Consider the following 27,040-nt stretch of genomic DNA (forward strand, 5'->3'; position numbering starts at 1 on the left):
TGCATCAGTCATGTACACATGGGAATACATGTGTATTACCTAATCTTATGTCCTAATGACACTGATAATTTTATTACCTTCAAATATTTTCAATATTTTTACTTAACTTTTTTTTGGGAGGGAGGGGTATTTGTCAATATCTAGCCTGATTTATGGGTAATAGTCTCAAAAAGGTTGAAACCGCTGTTCTATTCAGAACATTTTTATACATATTATGACGCATTAAAATTTCATTTGATTTTTCTTAACTCAATCAATTATTGGTTTATTTCAGAGACCGCGTGGTTCTACATAAAAAATTTTGCTTGGCAACAAAGATTATCGATGAGTAATTATTATTCTATAACAAAACCGATTAAGTATGCTAGTAGAAGAAATGTTTTGGAAATAATACAATAATTATTACAAAAAAAATGTATCAAAGCAATTTTATGAGTGTTACAAATATTAAATTTATATCACTCAGTATTCATTTGTAAATGTAAATTCATTATTATTATGAAACATGCATTTTCTACCTTGACTTCCTCTTTTAAATTTATAACTAAACTTAAAATTAAGTCTAATATCATTTAAAAATACATTTTTTGTAATCATCATTTCAGAGCATTTGTCTTTTGTGTTTGCGATACCTGGTAATAATTGCAAATATTTCGATATAGTTGATGGTTATTGTTATGTTTAAAATAATTTCGTTTTAATTTCAGAACAAGATTGCGATAACAACTCCTTTCTCCGTAATTCATTTTTAATATTCATAGTACATATCACACGGTTTTTACATTAGTTTTTAAGTTATAAGAAAAATCATATGCATATTAATTTTGCCATAACAATTGAAATATATAAAAATGAATTTTGTTTTTAATTTTAGAGTACATGATGGAGCTTTATCTGCAACAAAAAATAATCGAACACTTAGGTATTTATAAAATTCAATATATTTTCACAAACACTTTACAAAACTAATAGATAAATATTAATTGTACTTAAAAATATTTGGATTGAAATCATAGTCATAAACTAAATATTTTTCACTTAGTGTTAATGATCGTTTGATATCATCCCGTTCAAGAATGTGCGTTATCTTAAGCTTGTCATTCCTGGTACACTTCTTGTTAGTTAATCGTTAAAATTCACACTGAATAAACAAGTGTACACAAGTGAATACATGAAATGAAATGAAAATGAAAATAAAAAAAAATAATAATGTTAAAAACGTAAAATTTTATCGACCGCTGCAACCATTAGTCCCTTTCTTATTAGATAATACATTTACATGTTTTACACATAGGACTAGTAATTTTTCTTTATAAAATAACATTCTAGCGTGGAGTGTTTGGGCAAGTTTGGCTTTTTAATAATTTATTATTCTAAAAAAATTAGTTTTTAATAGGTTAAGCTGTTCTGACAGTATGCGTCTCATATAATTATCATCCGCTACAGCTGCTGAGCAATGTATAGCAAACTTAACGTATGGTAACCCTGGTACTGTGGCCGGCGGCACGTATTCAGTAGCTGAAGTCAAAGCACGCTATGTGGTGGCGGCGACAATGTAAACGTGTGTTTTATAGTACCCTGGTACCCATTATTACTATTCAATCACTAAATCTCTATCTTTATGTTCCACGCAAATTTTGGAATGACCCCCAGCCAAACTCTAATTTCCATGTTACTACTGAATTTGGCCCCTTATATTATTGAATTTATTATTCATTTTTATTTGGAACGTTATGAATACTTATTTTCAATAACCATAACTTATTTTTTATTAATGCAAATTTCTATGTTTTTTGTTACAGGGCATTTTGCCGTTAAGCATACACCTGCTGGTAATTACGCTTTATTCGACAGTCGTAAATAGCGCTTAAAATGTAGACGGTCATTTGAAATTTATTTTAAGTCAATCCAGGTTCCGTACGTAATGAGAATAAACTGTTAAAATGAAAACAAATATTAATTCAACAGCTGTACGTTCATTTAAACGCTTAAACTTTAACGTTCAAAAGACTTTTACCTCCAACTGAACGCAAAAAAATGATACTTACATTAAATTTTTAAACTTATAACGTTACACGTTTTAACTTCAAAACCCGCTACCCTGAACTGAATCTTAAACGTTTATTTGCAAAAATTTAATTAACAAATAATTTTTATACGTACAGTTTAGTTTAACCGGTTTTGATGTGTTTTAACTTCAAAAACCGTTAAACTGAACTGTACGTATAAAAATGATAAGTTCATCAAATGTTTTGTTTATAAACTTTTAGTTTCGTTTATTTAAATAATATTTTTTTGAACCTTATTTGCATTCATACAACATGTTTATTTATCGATACATATTTTTACCTTATCGATACCTTTTTTTTTAAATAGACACCATATAAATTATAAACGTATAATTCCAATAAAAACATATTTTAACGATTTGTGTGTTTTTCGAATAATGTAATTTGTAATTTTGAAATTGCGCCGTGTTTACTGAGGTTACAAAATTGTCATAATAAAAATACTTTACAAAATTATTTATACCTTGTTTAACACATTAATTGAATTTTTCAGTTAAAGGTCTTGACAGTATGGATGACCTGGGAGCTAAGCGAAGAGATCTGTTGCTTAAACCATTAGGCGATTTAATAACGAATATTATAAATCGTAAATAATAAACTAATAAAAAAACTAGTAGTAACATGGAAAAAATACATATTTGGACTAACAAAGATTACAATTAGCACATTACATTTATAGTTGAAATAACTGTTAGACTTTGAGTATTTAGTGGATTTCGTCAAAATAAGAATTAACACAAGTTTATTACAAATGATATTTCACCACGATTAATACAATTAAGTTATAATTAAAGACTTATTATTCACAGTTAGCTTAAAGTATTAGCCAGAAACTTGATATGTTTACTAGCCACCTTAGATACATAAAATGTACCCCGTGGTGTTGCGGACTCGTACGCAAGCTATATACATCGTTATTTATCGTTATATTTCGTTATTTTTGACGTTGATTAGAATATTTACAATCTATACTAAATTATGTACAATAAGTAAATTTGATGGAAGAAACAATAACAGCTACAGGGTGGCGAGGAGAAAGCTCACATTACAGCCACCTATCTAATGTGAGTTGATAGGTGTGAAGTGTGTGGGGCTTATAGGTTTAGGAAGAAGAAGTTAGTAATTATTAATTTATTGACAAATAATTTAATTTTTCTCTCTCCTGTAAAATTTACATTTTGTAACTCAATACACTTAGCTTTTGGGCGAGGATATAAGATTAGCCTTAATTTTAGTTTGTCCAACTATGTATTTTTTTGTCAGTGCAGCAAGCTAAATTTGACTAATTTTTGAACATTTTTTTTAGAACCAAAGAACCATCATGTTGAATTTATCCACATAAGTCGAATCATAGGATTGTTCATGAGTGTACAAGATCCAAAAGAATACGCAACAAATGCTGCTATTTCACTCGACCATACTTGTGTTATAAGTCATGGAGAGACAGTCATAAAGTCATGCAAATACGTTGGGACTAATTTACATAATGTAGATAACGAAAACCATATGTCGGTAGGGAAAAGCATAACTCTTGAGTTATAATATATAATTTAAATAAATAATTTCTATACTCTCGGGTTTAGTTTAATAAATAATACATAAAATATGAAGTACTTATGTTATTAAATTTTTAAATATTTTTTGTGTGCCACAGTAATGTCAAAATTGTCAAATAATTAAATGTACTGCATAATAAAAAGTTTTGCCTGCTATTATAAATTATTTCTAATTTAATAAGTTTGCTAGTAGGCAATAAAGAGTGTCGTATTTTTATCTCTTTTTTCGAGCGTAAAGTTTTAGTACTACAAAAGTAAAAGTTTAATGTATTTCGTAAGTAGTACTAAAGATTTATCGAGTTTAATGCAGTTAAGCGTAAACTTGTGCGTATAGGGAAAATCTAAATAAAGACTCAACAACAGAGTTATCGATAGCCATCTGTATTTTAAAGTCATGGTTGAGGCAAAGAGGATTTTTGAAATATAAGGATGATCAACGTAATAAGATAAGACTGAACGTGTATAAGCAACTACCAATTATTTCAAGTAAATCATCTACAACAGAAATACAACGACATTTATTTTTGATACTCGTGTATGGTTATGGAGGTTTCACCTCTAATTATAAGTGATAATCATGTTCAAATTAGGTTTTTCTAATAATACTCTAAGGCTTGGCCCTACAAGCGAGTGTCTAGCGCTCTTTGCTTAAAGTTAGATGGTTAAAAATCAAGTGTCCCATGTTTCTTACTTTATGGGTTGAAAATGGAAAGAAATGTCTAGAGGTCAGTCGGCTAATTGGCTGGTATAGTGTACCTAATCACTGTCAAATCAAAGTTTCTTTATCAAATGATAACGACTTTGTTCCTCTTTGAACTCTGTTCACGGATTTGAATTAGCTAATTTGAGACGCATCCCAAAGGTTGGCATAAGGGTACCACATTTTTGGATTGTTCTGGTTAAAGAGTTGAGTTATAATATATAATTTAAATAAATAATTTCTATACTCTCGGGTTTAGTTTAATAAATAATACATAAAATATGAAGTACTTATGTTATTATATTTTTTAAATATTTTTTGTGTGCCACAGTAATGTCAAAATTGTCAAATAATTAAATGTACTGCATAATAAAAAGTTTTTGCCTGCTATTATAAATTATTTCATTACTTTCAGTCATAATTTGTATTGGTTTAATATACAGGACATTTAGGTCCTTTGTCGGGACCACTAGTCCTCTCCATCCATCCCATCTGTCGACATAGCTTCACCATTAATTAATCTTAGTAAGTTTAAGTACTTACATTTTTTTTTGAATACATCCATTTCGTCACTTCGAAATGTGGTTTTTCATCGGAACTATAGACTGTTATCCGAAATAGTTTTGCAGCTGGCAAGGGTTAGGGACCAATCCAAGATCGTCTTTTGGAAGAAGTCGCGTCGGAAGTTAGAACAACATTGTTGTGTTTTGTATATTATTATTATTGTTGAAAAACCGGTTTGTTGTGTAGTTTTGAATCGCTCCGCGGATCATGTATCATTATTAGTCGTCGTTCTGTCCCCTGTACGCACGCCATGACCACCCGAGTGCAATTTTATTACAATAAATGAAAATTAATCTTAGCGGATTTTTAATTAAAAATAATAAGTCTACGTGCGAAGGGTTTAAGGTCCCAAACATTTGGTCCTTCGACCGGGATTAAGAATTAGCGTCGAAATGCGGTTAATTTAGCTAGGGCAATTAACTAGTGTCGAATAATAAATTTATCTAGTTAAGTTTGCAAGTACGCAATAAAGAGTGTCGTATTTTTTATCTCTTTTTTCGAGCGTAAAGTTTTAGTACTACAAAAGTAAAAGTTTAAAGTATTTCGTAAGTAGTACTAAAGATTTATCGAGTTTAATGCAGTAAAGCGTATGCTTGTGCGTATAGGGAAAATCTAAACAAAGACTCAACAACAGATTCATCGATAGCCATCTGTATTTTAAAGTCATGGTTGAGGCAAAGAGGATTTTTGAAAGATAAGGATGATCAACGTAATAAGATAAGACTGAAAATAAATTTAATGACGGAAGTGACCAAGCAAACATTTTCTGCCACATGGTGAAATTAGCGGCGTTAAATATTCCTACCTTTTCGCGAAAATATAAAGAGTGGGCAACCTTCAACGATATATTTAAGGCCTTAATACATGACAATGCAAGCCTAAATACAATACAAAAGATTTTTTTATCTTAGATCGTCATTGGAAGGGGACGCTGCTAATAGTTTTAAGTCATTGGAAACGACAAAAGCAAATTATAAGTCAGCTTGGTCGAGTTTAACCAAACGATATTATTACTATATATATATTATATGTTATATTGAAACAAACCTGATTTTGAAGTAAAACCAAAGTGTCGTTTACCTAATGTAAGTAAATATTAGAAATTCTAGTAAAACCGAAAATAATCCATTACAAAACAAACCAAGTTCAGTTTTAATAAACAACAAACAAGTTAAGAAATAAGACAACAAAGAAAAGAGCGTAACTGGTGGGGTTCGTTGGGACTGGAGAGTATAAGTACGGAGTAGAATTCAGCTTACGATCAATTACTGATGATAAACAGTTAATTGTATTACGGTAGGTTAGATTCAATAGTGGTGGAATGTTAATGGCTAGATGGGTGTGTGTGTCCTATAGCGCAAGGGTGTAATCACAAACCAAATGCGTCACAACACACAATCGAAATCCTCTAAAGCCTAGGTGAACACTGGCTGGCCTATGAATTATGGTAGTCATAACAACCGGTTTGACTACAAGTTTTCTGATATATTTGATACGTAAACACTGAAATGTTGACGTCTGTAATTTATTGCAAAAAAAGCATATTAAAAACATTATTGCTTTTTTTTTTTTCAAGTGAGTTTGCCTAAAAATGTCGAAGAAAAACAAGAAACAGCAAAACGTCATCATCGACAATGTCAACGTGGCCGAGCTCGAACATACAGCTTTGATGAAGTTCACTCAGAAGTTGTACGACGAACTGTTAAAAGAACGGCAGAACAGGTCGACTTATCAAATTGAAAGGGATCAAATGCGAATTTTTTGGGAAATCACAAAACAAAATTTAACGACTCTCATGGCCGACATGGTGGCTACACAAAACGAAGCGGGAGACAACGCGCAACGTGTGGAACAAGTGAAAAAACGAGCCCGGCAACAACGACTTCAGCTGGTCTACGAGCAAAACCTCGAACTGAAACAAGTAAAATCGCAGAATTCAAACGTTTTGAAAAGCATAGCTGCGGAATGTGACCGACAAATTACGGAGTTGTTCAACGTGAACTCGTCGCTGAAGCAGACCATTCTGCACAACGCTCTGGACCATACCAATCAGATAAAAAACATCAAAGTTGCCCATGTCCAAGAGCTGGACGCGAAAGCCGAGGTGATGCAAAATCAAATGTCTCAGATAATGGAACGAATCGAGAAAAAACGGCAGACGGTCGTCGAAGGTGTTCTGAAAAAACACGAATTGGGCGTGGCGCTGATCGAGAACGCTAAGGAACGACAAGTGAAGATGTTGTTGGAGAAACACAAAAACGAATTTGACGACATGCACAGTTACTATCAAGAGCTACTGGTCAGCACCCAAACGTTGGTGAGCGTACTCAAGGAAAAATTAGAAATGCTCAGCATAAAAACTTCGTCCACCGACAAGTACGTGTCGTCTCTAGAAAGAGAAAATCAACACTTTAAAGGTCTATTGGAAAAAGCCAACGGCGACATAATTCGTTTGGAACAAAAAATGATTCATTTTGAAAAAAACAAAAAAAGTCTGGAGTACAATAAGAAGGAACTGAAGAAATGCATGGAACGTTACGAAAACCTGATGGTCGAAAACGGTGCATTGGAGATCAGATACGACCAAAAAGCCGAAGCTTACCGTTCATTAAAAGACAATTTTTTACAAACGGTACTGCAATGTCAGAGTGAGTCGAATTTTGGAAAAACATTGTTGGAAAAGCAGATTGTCAAGCTCGACAACACGGTCGCAGCGTCGGAATGACGAAAAACGACGATAGATGTCCTTCAACAAATAAAACGGAACTAACGTGTATAAGCAACTACTAATTCTTTCAAGTAAATCATCTATAACAGAAATACAACGACATTTATTTTTGATACTCGTGTATGGTTATGGAGGTTTAACCTCTAATTGTAAGTGATAATCATGTTTCAATTAGGTTTTTCTAATAATGCTCTAAGGCTTGGCCCTACAAGCGAGTGTCTGGCGCTCTTTGCTTAAAAATCAAGTGTCCCATGTTTCTTACTTTATTGGTTGAAAGTGGAAAGAAATGTCTAGAGGTCAGTCGGCTAATTGGCTGGTATAGTGTACCTAATCACTGTCAAATCAAGGTTTCTTTATCAAATGATAACGACTTTGTTCCTCTTTGAACTCTGTTGACGGATTTGAATGAGCTAATTTGAGACGCATCCCAAAGGTTGGCATAAGGGTACCGCATTTTAGGATTGTTCTGGTTAAAGAGCAGTGGAGAAATTTAAGGATAAAGTTCATTATCAAATTTTAAAATCACTAGTGTTGCTTATTAAAAATCTGGTCAAATTATAAAACAGTCCTGGTTCTTTTCGCCTGGACAGTCTCACATAAATTTGAGCGACGTTTTCACGGCATTTTCTTTTCTCACTTCAGATAAATTTGAGGAAGATTGAACACGCGGAAATGAAGAGAGAATCGCTGGTTACAACAGACATGTGTGTTCGATTAGAAACTACCTATCAACAACTTGAACAATAACTACCGATCTACCAAGTCCCTACTTCCAGACAGGATATCAATGAAGTCGAAGAGTACTGGGAACTTAAGGTAGCCTATTCTAAGCGCCGTGATGCAAGGAATCGAACGAAACCAACCGCGAAAAAATCCGTCCAGTAGTATAGACGGGGAAAAAAACAAACAGACAGACAAACACACATCACGAATTATAAAGAAGGGAGATAAGAAACTAAATTGGATATATAATTTCGCTGCACGACACATTCTTTATAAGGTGTGGTTATTGTGAAATCAATGTAATGTATTAGGGTATGGAATAGAGGTCGGGAGCGGGAGGATGGCATAGGGATAAGGACGTTTACGGTAGCTAACAATGTCGGGCTGCCTACTGCACCATGGAGTAATTTTGAGGAAAATTAAAGATTTGCTTCCAAGCGTCTGTCAGCTAACGTACTCAGGCGTACTGCAGTAGTTTCCCTCTTGTTTGCTACATCGCAGTTGGTGAGCCAGCACTTGAAGTATTTCCAAGCTGCCTCTACCATGTCCTTACATTACCGTTATTTCTGCTACAGAAATCGCAAATGGTTGGTAGTAACGTAGCTGTTTCCCTCCGGTACCTCCTTTTAATCGCCTCTTACGATAAGCAGGAGTTACTGTGGACCTATTCTAACCCCGGAACCACAGGGGCAAATATTACTTAATAATCATTATCATAACTAGTTCAAACTATTACAATTTTTAGGTATTGGCTAAAACGTGTAAAATTATTCCTGCAATGCTAATGGGGAAATTGATATCCGGTATTGGATTGGTACGGCTGCGTTTCAGTTTTTTACTGTAAACAAGCATTCGAGTAATTATTTAGAAATACACATTATTTATTTTAATATTATATTATTATTAACGCACATATTTTTGTCAATTATTTTTCATAATATTAGATGAGACAACTTGTAATCCGGCATTATTTTATTGATGGGATATTTAGCTTCTGACAGTTTTACAGCAACATGGTAAGGCCGTATATTCCCACAATATCAAGTAACTTCTTTACAAATGGTCTTTGCTACTTCATTTTGGTCATCGTTGCTCACATCAGTATTATTATATCAATCCGATTCATTCAGAAAAACTTATGTATTTATTTCGCAAGTATGATAGTTACACATTTCAAATTTAATCTAAAATATTTATAATATCGACATTTTTGTTCATTTTTTTTCTCTCTAAATATAGTATCTATCGTTTCGAACAGATTGCATAATATTGTCAGCGAGCTCTGCATGTGGCCAGTTATTTATATTTAAAACCATTTCAAAGTTGGGACTAATTGTTTTTACTATAATAATGACTACAAGACAGGTAAATACAATTCATTTTAATTTTGATTATAAATTATTGATTAAACAAAACTATGACAAGTACATAGCTTAATACAGAATTACATTATAGTTTTAAGTTGTTATTATTAACAAAGAGATAATATTTTACAGGGATTATCAATAATAATATCATGTATGAGGTATCATCACCCTGATGGATGTATGGCTTCACTTGGAATCGTATTTGTCTTCATATCCATATTTACCCGGCTGTATTTTATGTTACTGCAATGTTATCTATTTAAAAAAATTGTTTTGCCAAACAGAATTGTTAAAATATTGTAAACTGATGATTATTCTTTCTCAAATAATACAATAACGATTTTAATTGAACCTTTTTTTAAGTAACACAACTATTTCATAGACCAAATTACTGTACACAATAGTTCTTGTATGTATAATTTTTCCAACTGGAAATTATCTAAATCCAGTCCAAATCTATGGCTGAAAATAAACCAATGTCTTAAGTTCCAATAAAGTGAAAGAACATGGTTATAAGTTATAATATTGATTTACTGAACTGTTTAAAAGGAAACCGAGAAGTGCAGGTTTTTATATACTTGCAGACTGCAGTTAAACTAAAGTGCTGTGGTAAAAAAAAAAAAATCGAACAATTTTATATTATAAATTATTAGTTAAATAAAAGGCAGAAAACAAAGGGCAGGAAATCACATTAATAATATATTAAGGTAATACCCAGTGTTGCCAGAATTAAAAAATGTGATTAATGTACAATGTCTTCAAAATTACCGTAATGTACATTTAATTACCGTACACGAAAAATTGCACACAATCTTCGCGAATTATAAGTCAATAATCATTATATATTTTTAAACTATTTACACTGATTTAGTTAATAATAATTATTAGGAAGGTAGGTAATTAAGTGTTAAGTAAAGTGACCGACGTTAAAGATGCTAGATACCAATCTAATTAATACAATTAATAATTATACATTTTTGTCAACATAATAACTGTCGACAGTCATAACATCGAACATTTAGCCTTTTAATATCCTTATATGTCCTTTTTATGAGGGTGGGAATGGGGATGGAAATGGGGATATGGGTGGACTGGGGGTGGGGTTAGGGATGGGGATGTTACATTTATGTGATAGGATATAGGAGATAGGGGTAAGAGATAGAAGATGAGGGATGGGGTTGTGGGTTAAAATGGGGGGGGGGCATCTATGTTGTATTCACAACGTTCAAAATAGAAATGAATAATAAAGTCAATAATTTAAGGGGCCATATTCTCTATGAATTGTTTTAGGCCTGATATTATGAAAACACTAAAATAGTAGCCAGAAACTTGATATGTTTACTAACCACCTTAGATACATATTAATGTATCCCGTGGTGTTGCGTACGGACTCGTACGCAAGATATTAAAATATATGTTATATCTATGTGAAAACCTTTAACAGAGCCTTGCAAATTTACACTAAACATTTTCTTCTGAACACGCACCCATTGACTTTGCCAATCAGATCGCCCTTCGTCGCCGGAGTTTTCAAGTTTCGGATGCAAGACCATCCACCAAAAGAACCGACTGAGATCGGTCTCGTACTTGGATATTAATTGACATGTTTCATAAAAAATTAACAATATATAATTATACAAATAGTGGAAAAAACATTATACTTAGATTTAAAATATGTATCGTTAACTTTTGTGCAATTAAGTCATTTTAACTAAAACAGTTGAATACATAAAATATTAATGATTAGAAATAAAATGGTTCTAAAGTTTAAATACAAACATAACCTAAAAACTAAATACATCAAGATTAAAAAGTTGTTTAAAAAAAAAACCATAAGTAATCTGAATAAACAAAAAAAAAATGAAATAACAACTGTTTTGGTAAAGTATGCAGGTTCTTATGATTTGAGTTTAATAGATTGTAGTAGATTTAGGTTTTTTGTCCTTAAGTGTTATAATGTGTTTAATAGGAATAGTAGCCAATTGTTGATTTTTTTTTCTTTTTTTAGTTTTATAAAGTCAAAATTTTGTAAATTATGTTCTTAAGTCGTTAAAAATTAAAAGTTTACGATCTTAGAGGTATTGTGATTTCTTTACATCGCAATAGTCGTTGTAAAAAACGACATGCTAACTTTGCTACCAACATGTTTTCATGTTGAAAAATAACAGTTCAATTGAAAACCACACAAAATGTGGGAAAATATTGTAAAATATTATTAAAGAAATACAATAGGTGAAAAATTTAAATACAAAAGCAACTGCAAATCAAAATATGTTAAGAAAAACAACTTGTTTTCGATAAAAAAAATATGTAATAAAACTATACAAGATCTTACCATTTGTTTGCATTACAACAGAAGCTTCAAAAACAGCTTGGTTTTGATAAAAAAAAAATAATAATATTACAATATTGGATTACAATTTACACGATAATTGATTTTACAAAAACTCCTTGTAATAAGTTATAATTATAAAACATTTTTGATTTAGGAAAACATTTACTATATGTCTCTCTTTTACGTTTAACGTTCGTTATTCCCATCAATTGGGGCATAGACGGTTTAGTTTGGAATTTTAGGGCTTATAGCTTATAGGCCTAGAGCCTGAACGTCCACGCCCGCTTTGATTTTACTCGCCGGGGACTCTCCACGACTTACTGTCTGCTTTCTCAACCTTCTTGTCTAACTCCTTCACCCATGTCTTGATCGGAACATGTACATTTATATGCTCCGGGCAATACTTGGCCATCGAGCTCCTCGACTTCGTTCATCAGTAGGGTCAAACCTGAGTATTAATACATGCGTACGAGTAAAATATACATAAACATATACAAAACATGTGTGGGGTTCTACTTCCAGTGAAGTAGTCCCATTCTTAATCTAATAATTAGACTAAGTCGAATGTCTTCAGTCGTTTGAGTCGTCTGATGTCTTGCAAGTTGTTGAGGAGTTGGCGGTGGATGATGTCGTTCTTATCATACCGATATGCTGTAACAATGGTACGAAGAGCGATGTTCTGGCAACGTTGGATGAGTTCGATTTTAGACTTACTGGCACAATCCCACAGTTGAATACCATAGATCCAAATCGGTTTAATGATCGATACGTACAGGAGACGTTTGCCAATACAGTTTGCGCATAATTTCTTTGATTTGCAACTTTTTCTGGCGTACATGAACAATAAAACTATGCACATTTTTTTTTTTTATAAAATTTGACAGTTTTGTTAAAACATTAAAGATTATAATACAAATCATGTAAACAAATTCTCTAATTATTGTACCTCTAGACTTTGTACGATTATTGTAAACGACGTTTTAGTTGAAGTTTATAATTTACAATCAAAATAAAGAATATTATTTTATTAAAGTAAAAATATTTTGTTGTATTATTTGTGTACTTAAATGTTTATACAATTTATTTTATCACATTTTAAAACCCTGATGTTAGAATAATTAAAAATATATTTTTAAATTTTCATCTAAAATTTGTTATAAATAACGAATATACGAATATAACGTAGTACTACCATTTTTTTTTTAACATCTTGAAATAATAAACAAAAATTTATAAAAAAAAATCTTTACTGATTTAGGAAATAATATGTATTACCACAAACAGTGATTTAAAATTGGTAGGACGCGGTTTATTATATTGTGTGTTGTAGTTACTATTACTAATTTCTTTGTTGCTAAAAAATATTTTCTAACTTGTATAATATGCTTTTATATGAACGTTTAAATTAATTTAATAAGTACGGTTGATATGGTCTTTTTTTCACTATTATGGTGTATGATAATATAGTTTTCTTGAAAAAAAGCATCAGTTTATATGTCACTCTTTGTCAATATCGACGTAATTAACAATTATACCTTCTGACACGTTACTATAATAGGAATTACAAAAATTGACAAAATATAGTATGCCTGAGTGTTTTCTATATCCAGTAACATTAATATATACAATTTTAGTATCAATTAAAAACGATTAATAATAGTATTTTTACTATTTATATTATTTTCCCGAAATTTGAAAAAGTGTCATATTATTAAATTTTATTTTAGTTAATAATTCTTCAGTTAATACAAAATCAGAAAAAGAAAAAAACTAATGCATCAATAAATACTGATTTTAAAATACAAGTGATATTTAACCCTTCAAGATTTTCGGTGCCCTATAATAATTTGATCAAAATGCGTACAACAAGTTACGGGAATGAATATGGTACCTCGTAAAGATCGATTTACCATAAATGTATGTTATTTTTTTTACGAAGAAAACTTTGTAAATAGTTTATTTAATTTCAATTTTCAAAGTGTGTACCTATATTATGTTATTAGTATTATAAGTATTATTTTCACTTGATCGGATGGTTATAATAATGCAAAAATAGACAAAATCAAATATTACCCAACTCGATTTGATGTTTGAATAAATAGTTTTAACGCGATTCTACTCAGTCCAGGTTATTCCAGACAGTTACATTTATTTTATTGGGTTAGTTCGGTCCGGGTTGGGTAGAATCGGACTAAAAAAATTGTTAAGTACTAACTTAATCATTATTCCACATCGATAAGTGAGGACCAAGTTAGCTATAATCCCGTTCAATAATGACACACGAATTTATTTATTTATCGATAAAAGTAGGAATTACAATCTAATTCGAAATGTATATTATTATACCACTATTCGAATATTAGAATCTTTAAAAATTATGTGTTTTAATCCAAATTACAGCCCTATGGATATCTTGTATTCTAGTTAACACATTTTATAATTATTGTGTTCATACATTCAGATTCCCTTATTATCTTAAATGACAATATAATATACGTTCAAAAAAAAAAACTTATTTTTCCTAAACAACAGAATAAAATCTAAAAAATGTTTTACTGTATAGTGTATACATAACTGATAATGTTAAAACTTAAAAATATATGCCAACAGTTGTTAGTCGTTTGTTTTCATTTCAACAGTCATTGTGAAAAATACTGTATTTTGTGTAGTTAAGTTTATCTGATTATTGATTTAACACATAAGAGCCCTCTACATGTACCTAAATCACTTAAGGGGTGAAAACACATATTTTTATAGCTATTTTAAAAAAAATTTTAAACGCCGAAACTAAGTTAGAGGTTTTATAATTGTAGTTGCTTTAGTAGTTCTTTTTTAACTTATAAAATACTTAATATAAATTAAAGCTGCTTATGAGATAATTTTTTTTAAAGATGATCTATGCGTACTGTTAAATATTACATGTGTAATTAATGGTGATTATTAATTACAACTATAATACTAAGTCTGAAAACAGAACTAATACAGAAAAAATATTCGCTATATCTTATGTAAAGTAGAGTTCTATCTTGCATGCTTGTTTGTTAAAAGACAAAGAACAACAAAAAAATGGTTTCATAAAACAACTGGATACCTGAAAAAATATATAAACATTGTAAAAAAACCTCTAATCGCACCTATGACTCATAGGTTATGAGGCAGGTGTTATTGAAATTTGGGTTTCAAATCAGAGGCTAAACGAAAAATAATGTTATATTCAATAAAAATGTAAATTGAATTCATAAATATATTATTTCTACTGACCCCATAAATATTTTATAAGCATAATAACGAAATAACCCATCCCTCCACTAACAATATTATGGTTTTGCATTTATATAAAAAAATACGCAGTTGGAAAATGTTAAATTTATTGTAATGTGGTTCACAGGCTTTTTGTACAAATATATTTTTTGTATAACAATGTATGACGCATAATGAAAAAAATATTGAATACCTACAAAATAACAAACGGCAATATGCATACATTTTAAAAGTTATGCGTGTTTTAATTTTAAAATATATCAAAACATGTATTGAATTTTTTTTTTATGTTGTAATATAAACTTTGTCCATATTTTCAAAGAAAATTAAGTTTTTTCATTTTATTAAATAATAATTTTTTCCTTATATCCATTACGCATAACAAAATTAAATTCTAAATAAATAATTATACTTGAAATTAAGTTATTTTAAATTGTTATTTTCTTAATAGGTTTATAATATATAGAGCAACGCCTATTTTACATTGTGAATAATTTTCAAAATTTATATCCTAAGAATAGGTACACAAAAAAAAAAATACAAAGAAAATTTCCTTCCTTTTTTGGTTTTTTCGTGAGAGCGTTTTTGCTGTTCCAAGCTGTTAATAACGTTGGAAACACAAACATACATGTAATAATAGATTAAAAAAAGTCAAAAGATTTCATAAGCAATAATATTAATAATCACCATTCAATCGAATCTATGGAAATTAGTAGTTAGTCTCAGGCGTCTTGAAATTGAATGGTTCCCTTTTTTTTGGAATAAGTTACTAAATAAGAAAACTGTTTGTTCTGAAATCCTCACGTAACATCCTTTTACGTACTTTCCAATGATTTCAGAAATTACATAGATTTGATAGTTTCCTTGACTGTCCAGAATGACAGCTATTATCAGCCGATAAACCGTATGGTACGTTACTATTGTGTTCCATTCAATAGTAAGTAAAATTTACCATGACACAACTGTGCTCCAACCCTACTATGCTCTGTCCCTACTATGCCTCAAACCCACTGTACTGGCATTTTCCTATGGGAACCAACTATTTAATTACTTTCGGTCTCCAGATATCTTAATAATTTACAAACAACTCTTCCAGAGTCGTAAAGTGATTTTCAGGAAACTTCAAACACTTTATAATAAAAAATATATTGAATACAAAAAAAACTCGATAAAAGTGTAATACAACAAATTAATATCGAAAAAAAAAACAGTACAAAGGGATCGGGGAATAGTTGGGAACGAAGCGTAGTGGGGTCGGGGCCATAGTGGGTACAGGGAGGTTACAAGTTTAAGGAATTTTTAAATCTGAGAGTGACAAAATCACTATCGAATAAACGCTTCGATGTAAATCAATAGTTTGTATTTTCAAGCCAGTACAGTCCTAACCAAGCACAGTGTAAACCAGCAAAGTAAGAAAATATTAAATTGAGGTGCTGTGTATACAAATAAGCATCAAAGCGTTTATTTAAAAGTGATTTTATTCCAGAGGACTTGTACAGTAGAGTATATGCATAATAGAATGAATGCATCGAGGCGATGGAGAGTTCTACAGGAATTGCTATAAATTAAAGTGAATAAAATCACTAGGGATACAAATTTTGTTTTACCCCTAATCTATAAAATAGCCAAGTTGGTCCAAGTTTTTTATTAGGACGGGTTTTTTTATAAGAAACTTATTTAACTATAATTTTCTGATTTAAAGCTCTGTATAATAATATATTTAACATTTTTACTTATTTGGTACTAATAATATTAGGAATATTGGACAATTATTTTTTACAACGCTAACCAAAATTGTTTTTGTTTGCGAAATATTTATTTGGCGCTAGTATTTTTTAGACACATGAACGTTCTGTTATTATACAAATAAGATTGCCATTTGCGTCATACTTTAATAAAACTGTATCAATATAGTATAAATTACATTTGTTAAATAGTGTTTAGTATATCCCTTTACATTTTATTCGACACACAATAGTTTCCAAATTTAAAATATTGTAAATATTTTAATGAAAAAAAAAAAATTACAAATGAAATTATTTAATTAAAAAAAGATTCTTATCCCTATTGAAATATTACCACATTCATTGGTATATTTAACATTTTGACTTATTTGGTACTAATAATATTAGGAATATTTGGAATATTGGATAATTATTTTATACAACGCTAACCTACATTTTTTTTTTGCAAGTGAGATATTTTCTCCGGCTCTATTGTTTTTAAGAAACATGAATGTTCTGTTATTTTACAAATAACATCGCCTTTTGCGGCATACTTTAATAAAACTGTTTCGATATAGTATGGATAACACTTGTTAAATAATGTATATAATATATCTTTAAATTTTATTCGACACAGAATGCTTAACAAATTAATTAATTGTTAATGTTTTTTTAAAAAACGGTCCTACTTAAACTATGGGTTATAATAAGGACACAATAGATTTCTAGTTGGAAGAACTAAGTAAATAATTGGACCAACTAAATGTTTACAGGAACAAATTTGTAATTAGTTATTACAACTATAAATTAACTGTACTGATCTTTATAGAGATCACAAAGTATATCTTTTGCCCAATATATTTTGTTATTTGGACGGGTTTTTTCATAAGAAACTTATTCATCAATGACTTTCTGACTTGAGGCTCTTTATAATAATATAATTAACTTTTTTACTTATTTGGTACTAATAATATTAGGAATATTTGGAATATTGGACAATTATTTTTTACAACGCTAACCAAAATTGTTTTTTTGCTTGCGAAATATTTATTTGGCGCTAGTGTTTTTTAGACACATGAACGTTCTGTTATTATACAAATAACATTGCCTTTTGCGTCATACTTTAATAAAACTGTATCAATATAGTATAAATAACATTTGTTAAATAATGTATATTATATTCCTTTAAATTTTATTCGACACATAATGTTATCCAAATTAATTAATTGTAAATGTTTTTAAAAACAACGGTCCTACTTAAACTGTGGAAAAAAATTAAGGACATGATAAATATTTAATTAGAAGAACTAAATAAATAATTGGCCCAACTCAATGTTTACAGGAACAAATTTGTATTTAGTTATTTTGTTTACAAATTTTGTTTTACCCCTCATCCATATAATAGCCAATTTGGACCAAGTTTTTATTAGGTCAGTTCAACTAGAAATCGTTTGTACCCTTATATTAACCATAGTTTTAGTTCGACCAACTTTGTATTTTTGGAAGAGTTACTAGTTTACTTATTTTATAGCGATCACACGGTAAATCTTGTGCCTAATATATTTTGTTATTTGAACGGGTTTTTTATAAGAAACTTAATTAACTATAATTTTCTGATTTAAAGCTCTGTATAATAATAACTTTAACATTTTTACTTATTTGGTACTAATAATATTAGGAATATTTGAAATATTGGACAATTATTTTTTACAACGCTAACCAAAATTGTTTTTTGTTTGCGAAATATTTATTTGGCGCTAGTATTTTTTAGACACATGAACGTTCTGTTATTATACAAATAAGATTGCCTTTTGCGTCATACTTTAATAAAACTGTATCAATATAGTATAAATTACATTTGTGAAATAGTGTTTATTATATCCCTTTACAATTTATTCGACACATAATGTCATCCAAATTAATTAATTGTAAATGTTTTTAAAAACAACAAATGTTGCTTATGTTAACAAATTCGCAAAAACAATTTTGCAAAATACATCTGGATTTTATTTTTTGGGTCGGTAATATATAAGCCTTTCGATTAGTCGTAAAAAAACATTGAAGCAGCCAGTATAACTATCATTGCAATTATTTCGTAAGTATTATACGAAATTGTTTTCTTATATTTACTGGTTTTATATATTTTCTGAATTAAAAATGTATTTAAAGTTACGAAATAATAATTTTAAATACAATAACTTAAAAAAAAACACAGACTATTTAAATGATAATTTTTCAAATGATTCAAATACATTTTTAAACAAAGAACTTTTATTTGAATAATTTGATACCTAGACGATTATTTAAATATACTTTATTAGAATGATGCAGAGCTCTGGTTATAATTACGCATAGCATAGTAAGCATAGTTCGTATCGAAGCGTTTATTTGAAAGTGATTTGATCCTAGTAAGCCAGTACAGTGGGGTCGAGGCATAATGGGATCAAAGCAATAGGGACGGGGAGGCCTACAGGTCTACAGGAATTATTTTGTAATAAAAAGGGGAAAACCACTTTCAAATAAACGCTATAAACTCTTTGGTGCTAATTTTTAACGTAGTCGTTATTTTTTTTTTTTAAATGTTCGTATTTTCTTGATGCTTTGTTTATGTTAAATGTTTACATCCATACCATATATATTGTAAATAGACATCTACATATTATAATATTTTTTAATACTATAATATGTTGCTGTCCTAATACAAGTGGTGGTTTTAATACTAGAATCGATGTGAATTGTTTTTTAGTATTGTAGTGTAGTACTTTCAGGCTTCAGCACTTGTTTAGTTGTATACCATATTATACTTATATTATGTTTATTTTAGCTCCTCCTCAAGACGTATTAACTCCAGTTTGCTTATGTATTTTTTAAACAAGGGTTTTGCATTAGGTGAATAATATCACCAGAAATTGTTGGGATCCCATATTGTTATTATTAAGAACATAACGTTTGAAGTAGAAACATGTGTTTTTGTAAAAAAATAGATTTTACATGCGATATTAAAGTTGAAAAAAAAAAATTATCAAAATAGATACTTCTTACTATGGTAATATGTATATTTAAAATGTTGACTTAATGTTAAGTTTCAACGAAAAATTGCCTATACAATGCGCCTTAGTAAATGCTAGTGTAGAGGCCCCTTATGTACTTTAAAAATAGTTTTCCAAAACTAATGTAATCGACCAGTCAAAATTTTTAGTAAATTATTCTCAATTTCAAAAGTGAATGAAATGTATGTTTTAAAATGTATGTTTTAAAGTTAGAGGTATTGAGTGGCCTATGATAAAATAATTACACTGTATATGTATATGTACTGAATTTGTATGAAAATCATTAAAGCAGTCAGTTTAACTATCGTTGCAATAGCTTAAGTAAGGTAAACTATCGAACTTTAAAAATAGTAACATTGTTTGCTTTCATCGAGTTTCTAATAGTTTCTTCTAATCAATAACGTGTTTACCTCAATACGGACAGACGTGTCTTTCTTATAGTGCTCCCGCGTGTAATCTATAAGTTTCTAAGCGACAAACCGTATCTATATCGCCTTGACATACTTAAGAAGCTTTTACACCTGTGTAGTTTCTATTGAAAACCACACTATTCAATTTAACAGTACTCTGAAACGACAAAAATATTGAACACTAGTATACATTTGTCAATAATTGTTTTTCGATATTTTCTATAATCGTGTTTTGTGGTTACGTAATCTTTGCATCAATGTAAGAAAATCACGATTTTGTACCTGCGTGTTTACAACAACACAAGTTTAAACTACACGCCAGAGCAATGTAAATAAGTAAACATAACGAAAAAAAAATAATCTCGCTTAGAGCTAAAAAATTTACATAGGCAATTCTGCAATAAATGTTTAGATTTTATTGTAAGTATACCTCCGTCTAATATAACATGTTTTAATTTGCATTATTATTTGCAGACAAAAATGAAACTTTTCTATGTGATAGTGATCTATGCGTTTTTAAATGTTGTGGCAAATGGTGGTATGTATTCCTTGTACCTTTGTATCTACTCAAGCTTAGGTTTAAAAAAACTAAACAAAATTCAATATTTAATTTTTTTACAGCTTATAATACAGAAGTTAGAAGGAACCCTGAAGGTGCAGTACATTTTTTGTTTACAAAATAATACGTTTTTAATTTTTAAGACTTAACAGTTTTTATACATAATTTATTACAGATAAACTCACTGACGTACATATTGATACAGGTTAGGTTAAGACATACTTAAAATAACGTTTTTACCTCAATACGTACAGACGTGTCTTTCTTAAAGTGCTCCCGCGTGTAATCTATACGTTTTTAAGTGACAAACCGTATCTATATCGCCTTGACATACTTAAGAAGCTTTTACACCTGTGTAGTGTGCAGTTTCTATCGAAAACAACCCTATTCAATTTAACCGTACTTTGAAACGCATGAAACGACAAAAATTCATTATTCAACTTTTTTACAGAAAATGTAGAAGATAGAAAGAACCTTGAAACTACAAGTCAGTACATTTTTTGTTTACAAAATACTTTTTTTAAGTTTTAAGACTATACAATTTTTATACATAATTTATTACAGACGAACTCATTCGCACATTGGTTAATAGAAGTAAGACATACTTAAAATTATTAATACTATAAATTTAATGGTTTTGTTGTACTTGGCACTTGCCTGACTATAAGGTTATTTATATTTATGAACTATAATCTCTATAAAAAATGTATTCAATTATTGGCTGTTGTGTGTATTGTATTTTTAAAAAATGGTTATTACCGAAAAACTCTAGGAATTATCAATAGTGGTGAAGTCGAGGTTTGTTGAGGATAATAAGCTCAAAAAACGCAACTTTTGTTGACAATATTTCTCAAAAGAGTCTCAAAGATTCTACACGAACAATATGATTATATATTAATTTAGTTTGTAAAATATTATTGATAATCTAGAATAGATATTATAGAATAATTGTGTAATAAAATTCCAACACGGCTTATCACTAGTAAAATGGGTCACGTTTAACTCAAAATGTATTTGTATTCCAGCAGTCCCCAACCTGGGGGTAATTACCCCTCAAGGAGTAAAACACGATTTTTTTGAGGAATAAAGACTATACTATTTATTTTTATTTTATGTACTTTATATCTATTATTATTATTAACTTTGAATCAGTCGTGTATACATGGGAATACATGTGTATTACCTAATCTTATGTCCTAATGACACTGATAATTTTATTACCTTCAAATATTTTCAATATTTTTACTTAACTTTTTTTTGGGAGGGAGGGGTATTTGTCAATATCTATCCTGATTTATGGGTAATAGTCTCAAAAAGGTTGGAAACCGCTGTTCTATTCAGAACATTTTTATTAATATTATTACGCATTAAAATTTTATTTTATTTTTCTTAACTCAATCAATTATTTGTTTATTTTAGAGACCGCGGGGTTCAACATAAAAAATTTTGCTTGGCAACATAGATTATCGATGAGTAATTATTATTCTATAACAAAACCGATTAAGTATGCTAGTAGAAGAAATGTTTTGGAAATAATACAATAATTATTGCAAAAAAAATTTACCAATGCAATTTTATGAGTGTTATAAATATTAAATTTATATCACTCAATATTCATTTGTAAATGTAAATTCATTATTATTATGAAACATGCATTTTCTACCTTGACTTCCTCTTTTAAATTTATAACTAAACTTAAAATTAAGTCTAATATCATTTAAAAATACATTTTTTGTAATCATCATTTCAGAGCATTTGACTTTTATGTTTGCGATACCTGGTAATAATTGCAAATATTTCGATATAGTTGTTGGTTATTGTTATGTATAAAATAATTTCGTTTTAATTTCAGAACAAGATTGTGATAACAACTCCTTTCTCCGTAATTCATTTTTAATATTCATAGTACATATCACACGGTTTTTACATTAGTTTTTAAGTTATAAGAAAAATCATATGCATATTAATTTTGTCATAACAATTGAAATATATAAAAATGAATTTTGTTTTTAATTTTAGAGTACATAATGGAGCTATATCTGCAACAAAAATTAATCGAACACTTAGGTATTTATAAAATTCAAAATATTTTCACAAACACTTTACAAAACTAATAGATAAATATTAATTGTACTTAAAAATATTTGGATTGAAATCATAGTCATAAACTAAATATTTTTCACTTAGTCCTAATGATCGTTTGATATCATTCCGTTCATTTCGTTTACTCAAATGTGGCTACTAAAAACTATATATATATCTTATTGAACATTTCAATAAGGTGCTTTCATATTAAAAAATTGTAAGAATGTGCGTAATCTTAAGCTTGTCACTCCTGGTACACTTCTCGTTAGTTAATCGTTAAAATTCACACTGAATAACCAAGTGTACACAAGTGAATACATGAAATGAAATGAAAAAAAAAAAAAAAAATAATAATAATGTTAAAAACGTAAAATTTTTTCGACCGCTGCAACCATTAGTCCCTTTCTTATTAGATAATACATTTACATGTTTTACACATAGGACTAGTAACTGTTCTTAATAAAATAACATTCTAGCGTGGAGTGTATGGGTAAGATTGGCTTTTTAATAATTTATTATTCTAAAAAAATTAGTTTTTAATAGGTTAAGCTGTTCTGACAGTATGCGTCTCATATAATTATCATCCGCTACAGCTGCTGAGCAATGTATAGCAAACTTAACGTATGGTAACCCTGGTACTGTGGCCGGCGGCACGTATTCAGTAGCTGAAGTCAAAGCACGCTATGTGGTGGCGGCGACAATGTAAACGTGTGTTTTATAGTACCCTGGTACCCATTATTACTATTCAATCACTAAATCTCTATCTTTATGTTCCACGCAAATTTAGGAATGACCCCCAGCCAAACTTTAATTTCCATGTTACTACTGAATTTGGCACCTTATATTATTGAATTTATTATTCATTTTTATTTTGAACGTTATGAATACTTATTTTCAATAACCGTACAATTAATGCAAATTTATATGTTTTTTGTTACAGGCCATTTTGCCGTTAAGCATACACCTGTTGGTAATTACGCTTTATTCGACAGTCGTAAATAGCGCTTAAAATCTAGACGGTCATTTGAAATTTATTTTAAGTCAATCCAGGTTCCGTACGTAATGAGAATAAACTGTTAAAATGAAAACAAATATTAGTTCAACAACTGTACGTTCATTTAAACGCTTATACTTTAACGTTCAAAAGACTTTTACCTCCAACTGAACGCAAAAAAATGATACTTACATTAAATTTTTAAACTTATAACGTTACACGTTTTAACTTCAAAACCCGCTACCCTGAACTGAATCTTAAACGTTTATTTGCAAAAATTTAATTAACAAATAATTTTTATACGTACAGTTCAGTTTAACCGGTTTTGATGTGTTTTAACTTCAAAAACCGTTTAACTGAACTGTACGTATAAAAATGATATGTTCATCAAATGTTTTGTTTATAAACTTTTAGATTCGTTAATTTAAATAATATTTTTTTGAACCTTATTTGCATTCATACAACATGTTTATTTATCGATACATATTTTACCTTATCGATACCTTTTTTTTTAAATAGACACCATATAAATTATAAACGTATAATTCCAATAAAAACATGTTTTAACGATTTGTGTGTTTGTTTAATGTGTGTTTTTCGAATAATGTAATTTGTAATTTTGAAATTGCGCCGTGTTTACTGAGGTTACAAAATTGTCATAATAAATATACTTTACAAAATTATTTATACTTTGTTTAACACATTAATTGAATTTTTCAGTTAAAGGTCTTGACAGTATGGATGACCTGGGAGCTAAGCGAAGAGATCTGTTGCTTAAACCATTAGGCGATTTAATAACGAATATTATAAATCGTAAATAATAAACTAATAAAAAAACTAGTAGTAACATGGAAAAAATACATATTTGGACTAACAAAGATTACAATTAGCACATTACATTTATAGTTGAAATAACTGTTAGACTTTGAGTATTTAGTGGATTTCGTCAAAATAAGAATTAACACAAGTTTATTACAAATGATATTTCACCACGATTAATACAATTAAGTTATAATTAAAGACTTATTATTCACAGTTAGCTTAAAGTATTAGCCAGAAACTTGATATGTTTACTAGCCACCTTAGATACATAAAATGTACCCCGTGGTGTTGCGGACTCGTACGCAAGCTATATACATCGTTATTTATCGTTATATTTCGTTATTTTTGACGTTGATTAGAATATTTACAATCTATACTAAATTATGTACAATAAGTAAATTTGATGGAAGAAACAATAACAGCTACAGGGTGGCGAGGAGAAAGCTCACATTACAGCCACCTATCTAATGTGAGTTGATAGGTGTGAAGTGTGTGGGGCTTATAGGTTTAGGAAGAAGAAGTTAGTAATTATTAATTTATTGACAAATAATTTAATTTTTCTCTCTCCTGTAAAATTTACATTTTGTAACTCAATACACTTTTGCTTTTGGGCGAGGATATAAGATTAGCCTTAATTTTAGTTTGTCCAACTATGTATTTTTTTGTCTGTGCAGCAAGCTAAATTTGACTAATTTTTGAACATTTTTTTTTAGAACCAAAGAACCATCATGTTGAATTTATCCACATATGTCGAATCATAGGATTGTTCATGAGTGTACAAGATCCAAAAGAATACGCAACAAATGCTGCTATTTCACTCGACCATACTTGTGTTATAAGTCATGGAGAGACAGTCATAAAGTCATGCAAATACGTTGGGACTAATTTACATAATGTAGATAACGAAAACCATATGTCGGTAGGGAAAAGCATAACTCTTGAGTTATAATATATAATTTAAATAAATAATTTCTATACTCTCGGGTTTAGTTTAATAAATAATACATAAAATATGAAGTACTTATGTTATTATATTTTTTAAATATTTTTTGTGTGCCACAGTAATGTCAAAATTGTCAAATAATTAAATGTACTGCATAATAAAAAGTTTTTGCCTGCTATTATAAATTATTTCATTACTTTCAGTCATAATTTGTATTGGTTTAATATACAGGACATTTAGGTCCTTTGTCGGGACCACTACTCCTCTCCATCCATCCCATCTGTCGACATAGCTTCACCATTAATTAATCTTAGTAAGTTTAAGTACTTACATTTTTTTTTGAATACATCCATTTCGTCACTTCGAAATGTGGTTTTTCATCGGAACTATAGACTGTTATCCGAAATAGTTTTGCAGCTGGCAAGGGTTAGGGACCAATCCAAGATCGTCTTTTGGAAGAAGTCGCGTTGGAAGTTAGAACAACATTGTTGTGTTTTGTATATTATTATTATTGTTGAAAAACCGGTTTGTTGTGTAGTTTTGAATCGCTCCGCGGATCATGTATCATTATTAGTCGTCGTTCTGTCCCCTGTACGCACGCCATGACCACCCGAGTGCAATTTTATTACAATAAATGAAAATTAATCTTAGCGGATTTTTAATTAAAAATAATAAGTCTACATGCGAAGGGTTTAAGGTCCCAAACATTTGGTCCTTCGACCGGGATTAAGAATTAGCGTCGAAATGCGGTTAATTTAGCTAGGGCAATTAACTAGTGTCGAATAATAAATTTATCTAGTTAAGTTTGCAAGTACGCAATAAAGAGTGTCGTATTTTTATCTCTTTTTTCGAGCGTAAAGTTTTAGTACTACAAAAGTAAAAGTTTAAAGTATTTCGTAAGTAGTACTAAAGATTTATCGAGTTTAATGCAGTTAAGCGTATGCTTGTGCGTATAGGGAAAATCTAAATAAAGACTCAACAACAGATTCATCGATAGCCATCTGTATTTTAAAGTCATGGTTGAGGCAAAGAGGATTTTTGAAAGATAAGGATGATCAACGTAATAAGATAAGACTGAAAATAGATTTAATGACGGAAGTGACCAAGCAAACATTTTCTGCCCCATGGTGAAATTAGCGGCGTTAAATAT

At 29.7% G+C, this 27,040-nt stretch overlaps 2 protein-coding genes across 7 annotated transcripts in view; both read left to right on the top strand.

Moving 5' to 3' along the window:
• The window catches only part of LOC126845026 (uncharacterized), a 44,764-nt gene extending 18,736 nt beyond the window's left edge, over nt 1-26,028 (top strand). For 2 of the 6 annotated variants that reach the window (XM_050583602.1, XM_050583600.1), the window contains exons 2-13: nt 20,962-21,025; nt 21,109-21,141; nt 21,222-21,251; nt 21,498-21,533; nt 21,611-21,640; nt 22,466-22,519; nt 22,797-22,826; nt 22,899-22,928; nt 23,066-23,113; nt 24,072-24,101; nt 24,846-24,938; nt 25,661-26,028. In XM_050583602.1, coding sequence (XP_050439559.1) covers nt 20,968-21,025; nt 21,109-21,141; nt 21,222-21,251; nt 21,498-21,533; nt 21,611-21,640; nt 22,466-22,519; nt 22,797-22,826; nt 22,899-22,928; nt 23,066-23,113; nt 24,072-24,101; nt 24,846-24,938; nt 25,661-25,896 — 708 coding nt within the window. In that variant the 5' untranslated portion in view covers nt 20,962-20,967 and the 3' untranslated portion in view covers nt 25,897-26,028. Of the gene's footprint in view, nt 1-19,071; nt 19,123-20,706; nt 20,816-20,961; nt 21,026-21,108; nt 21,142-21,221; nt 21,252-21,497; nt 21,534-21,610; nt 21,641-22,465; nt 22,520-22,796; nt 22,827-22,898; nt 22,929-23,065; nt 23,114-24,071; nt 24,102-24,845; nt 24,939-25,660 lie in introns of those variants that run through there. The other 4 variants (XM_050583598.1, XM_050583601.1, XM_050583603.1 and 1 more) reach the window with 4 other exon arrangements.
• The window catches only part of LOC126845018 (uncharacterized), a 114,069-nt gene that overhangs the window by 71,003 nt on the left and 16,026 nt on the right, over nt 1-27,040 (top strand). Inside the window, exon 7 of the mRNA XM_050583588.1 lies at nt 275-328. Within this exon, the coding sequence (XP_050439545.1) occupies nt 275-328 (54 nt within the window). The remainder of the gene's footprint in view (nt 1-274; nt 329-27,040) is intronic.

The sequence above is a fragment of the Adelges cooleyi genome, unplaced genomic scaffold (assembly GCF_023614345.1).
Source record: "Adelges cooleyi isolate 19-005CV unplaced genomic scaffold, UGA_ACOO_1.1 ACOO_flye_CR_arks_rails_tigmint_CR_PRNA_651, whole genome shotgun sequence".
NCBI classification, from domain to species: Eukaryota; Metazoa; Arthropoda; class Insecta; order Hemiptera; family Adelgidae; genus Adelges; species Adelges cooleyi.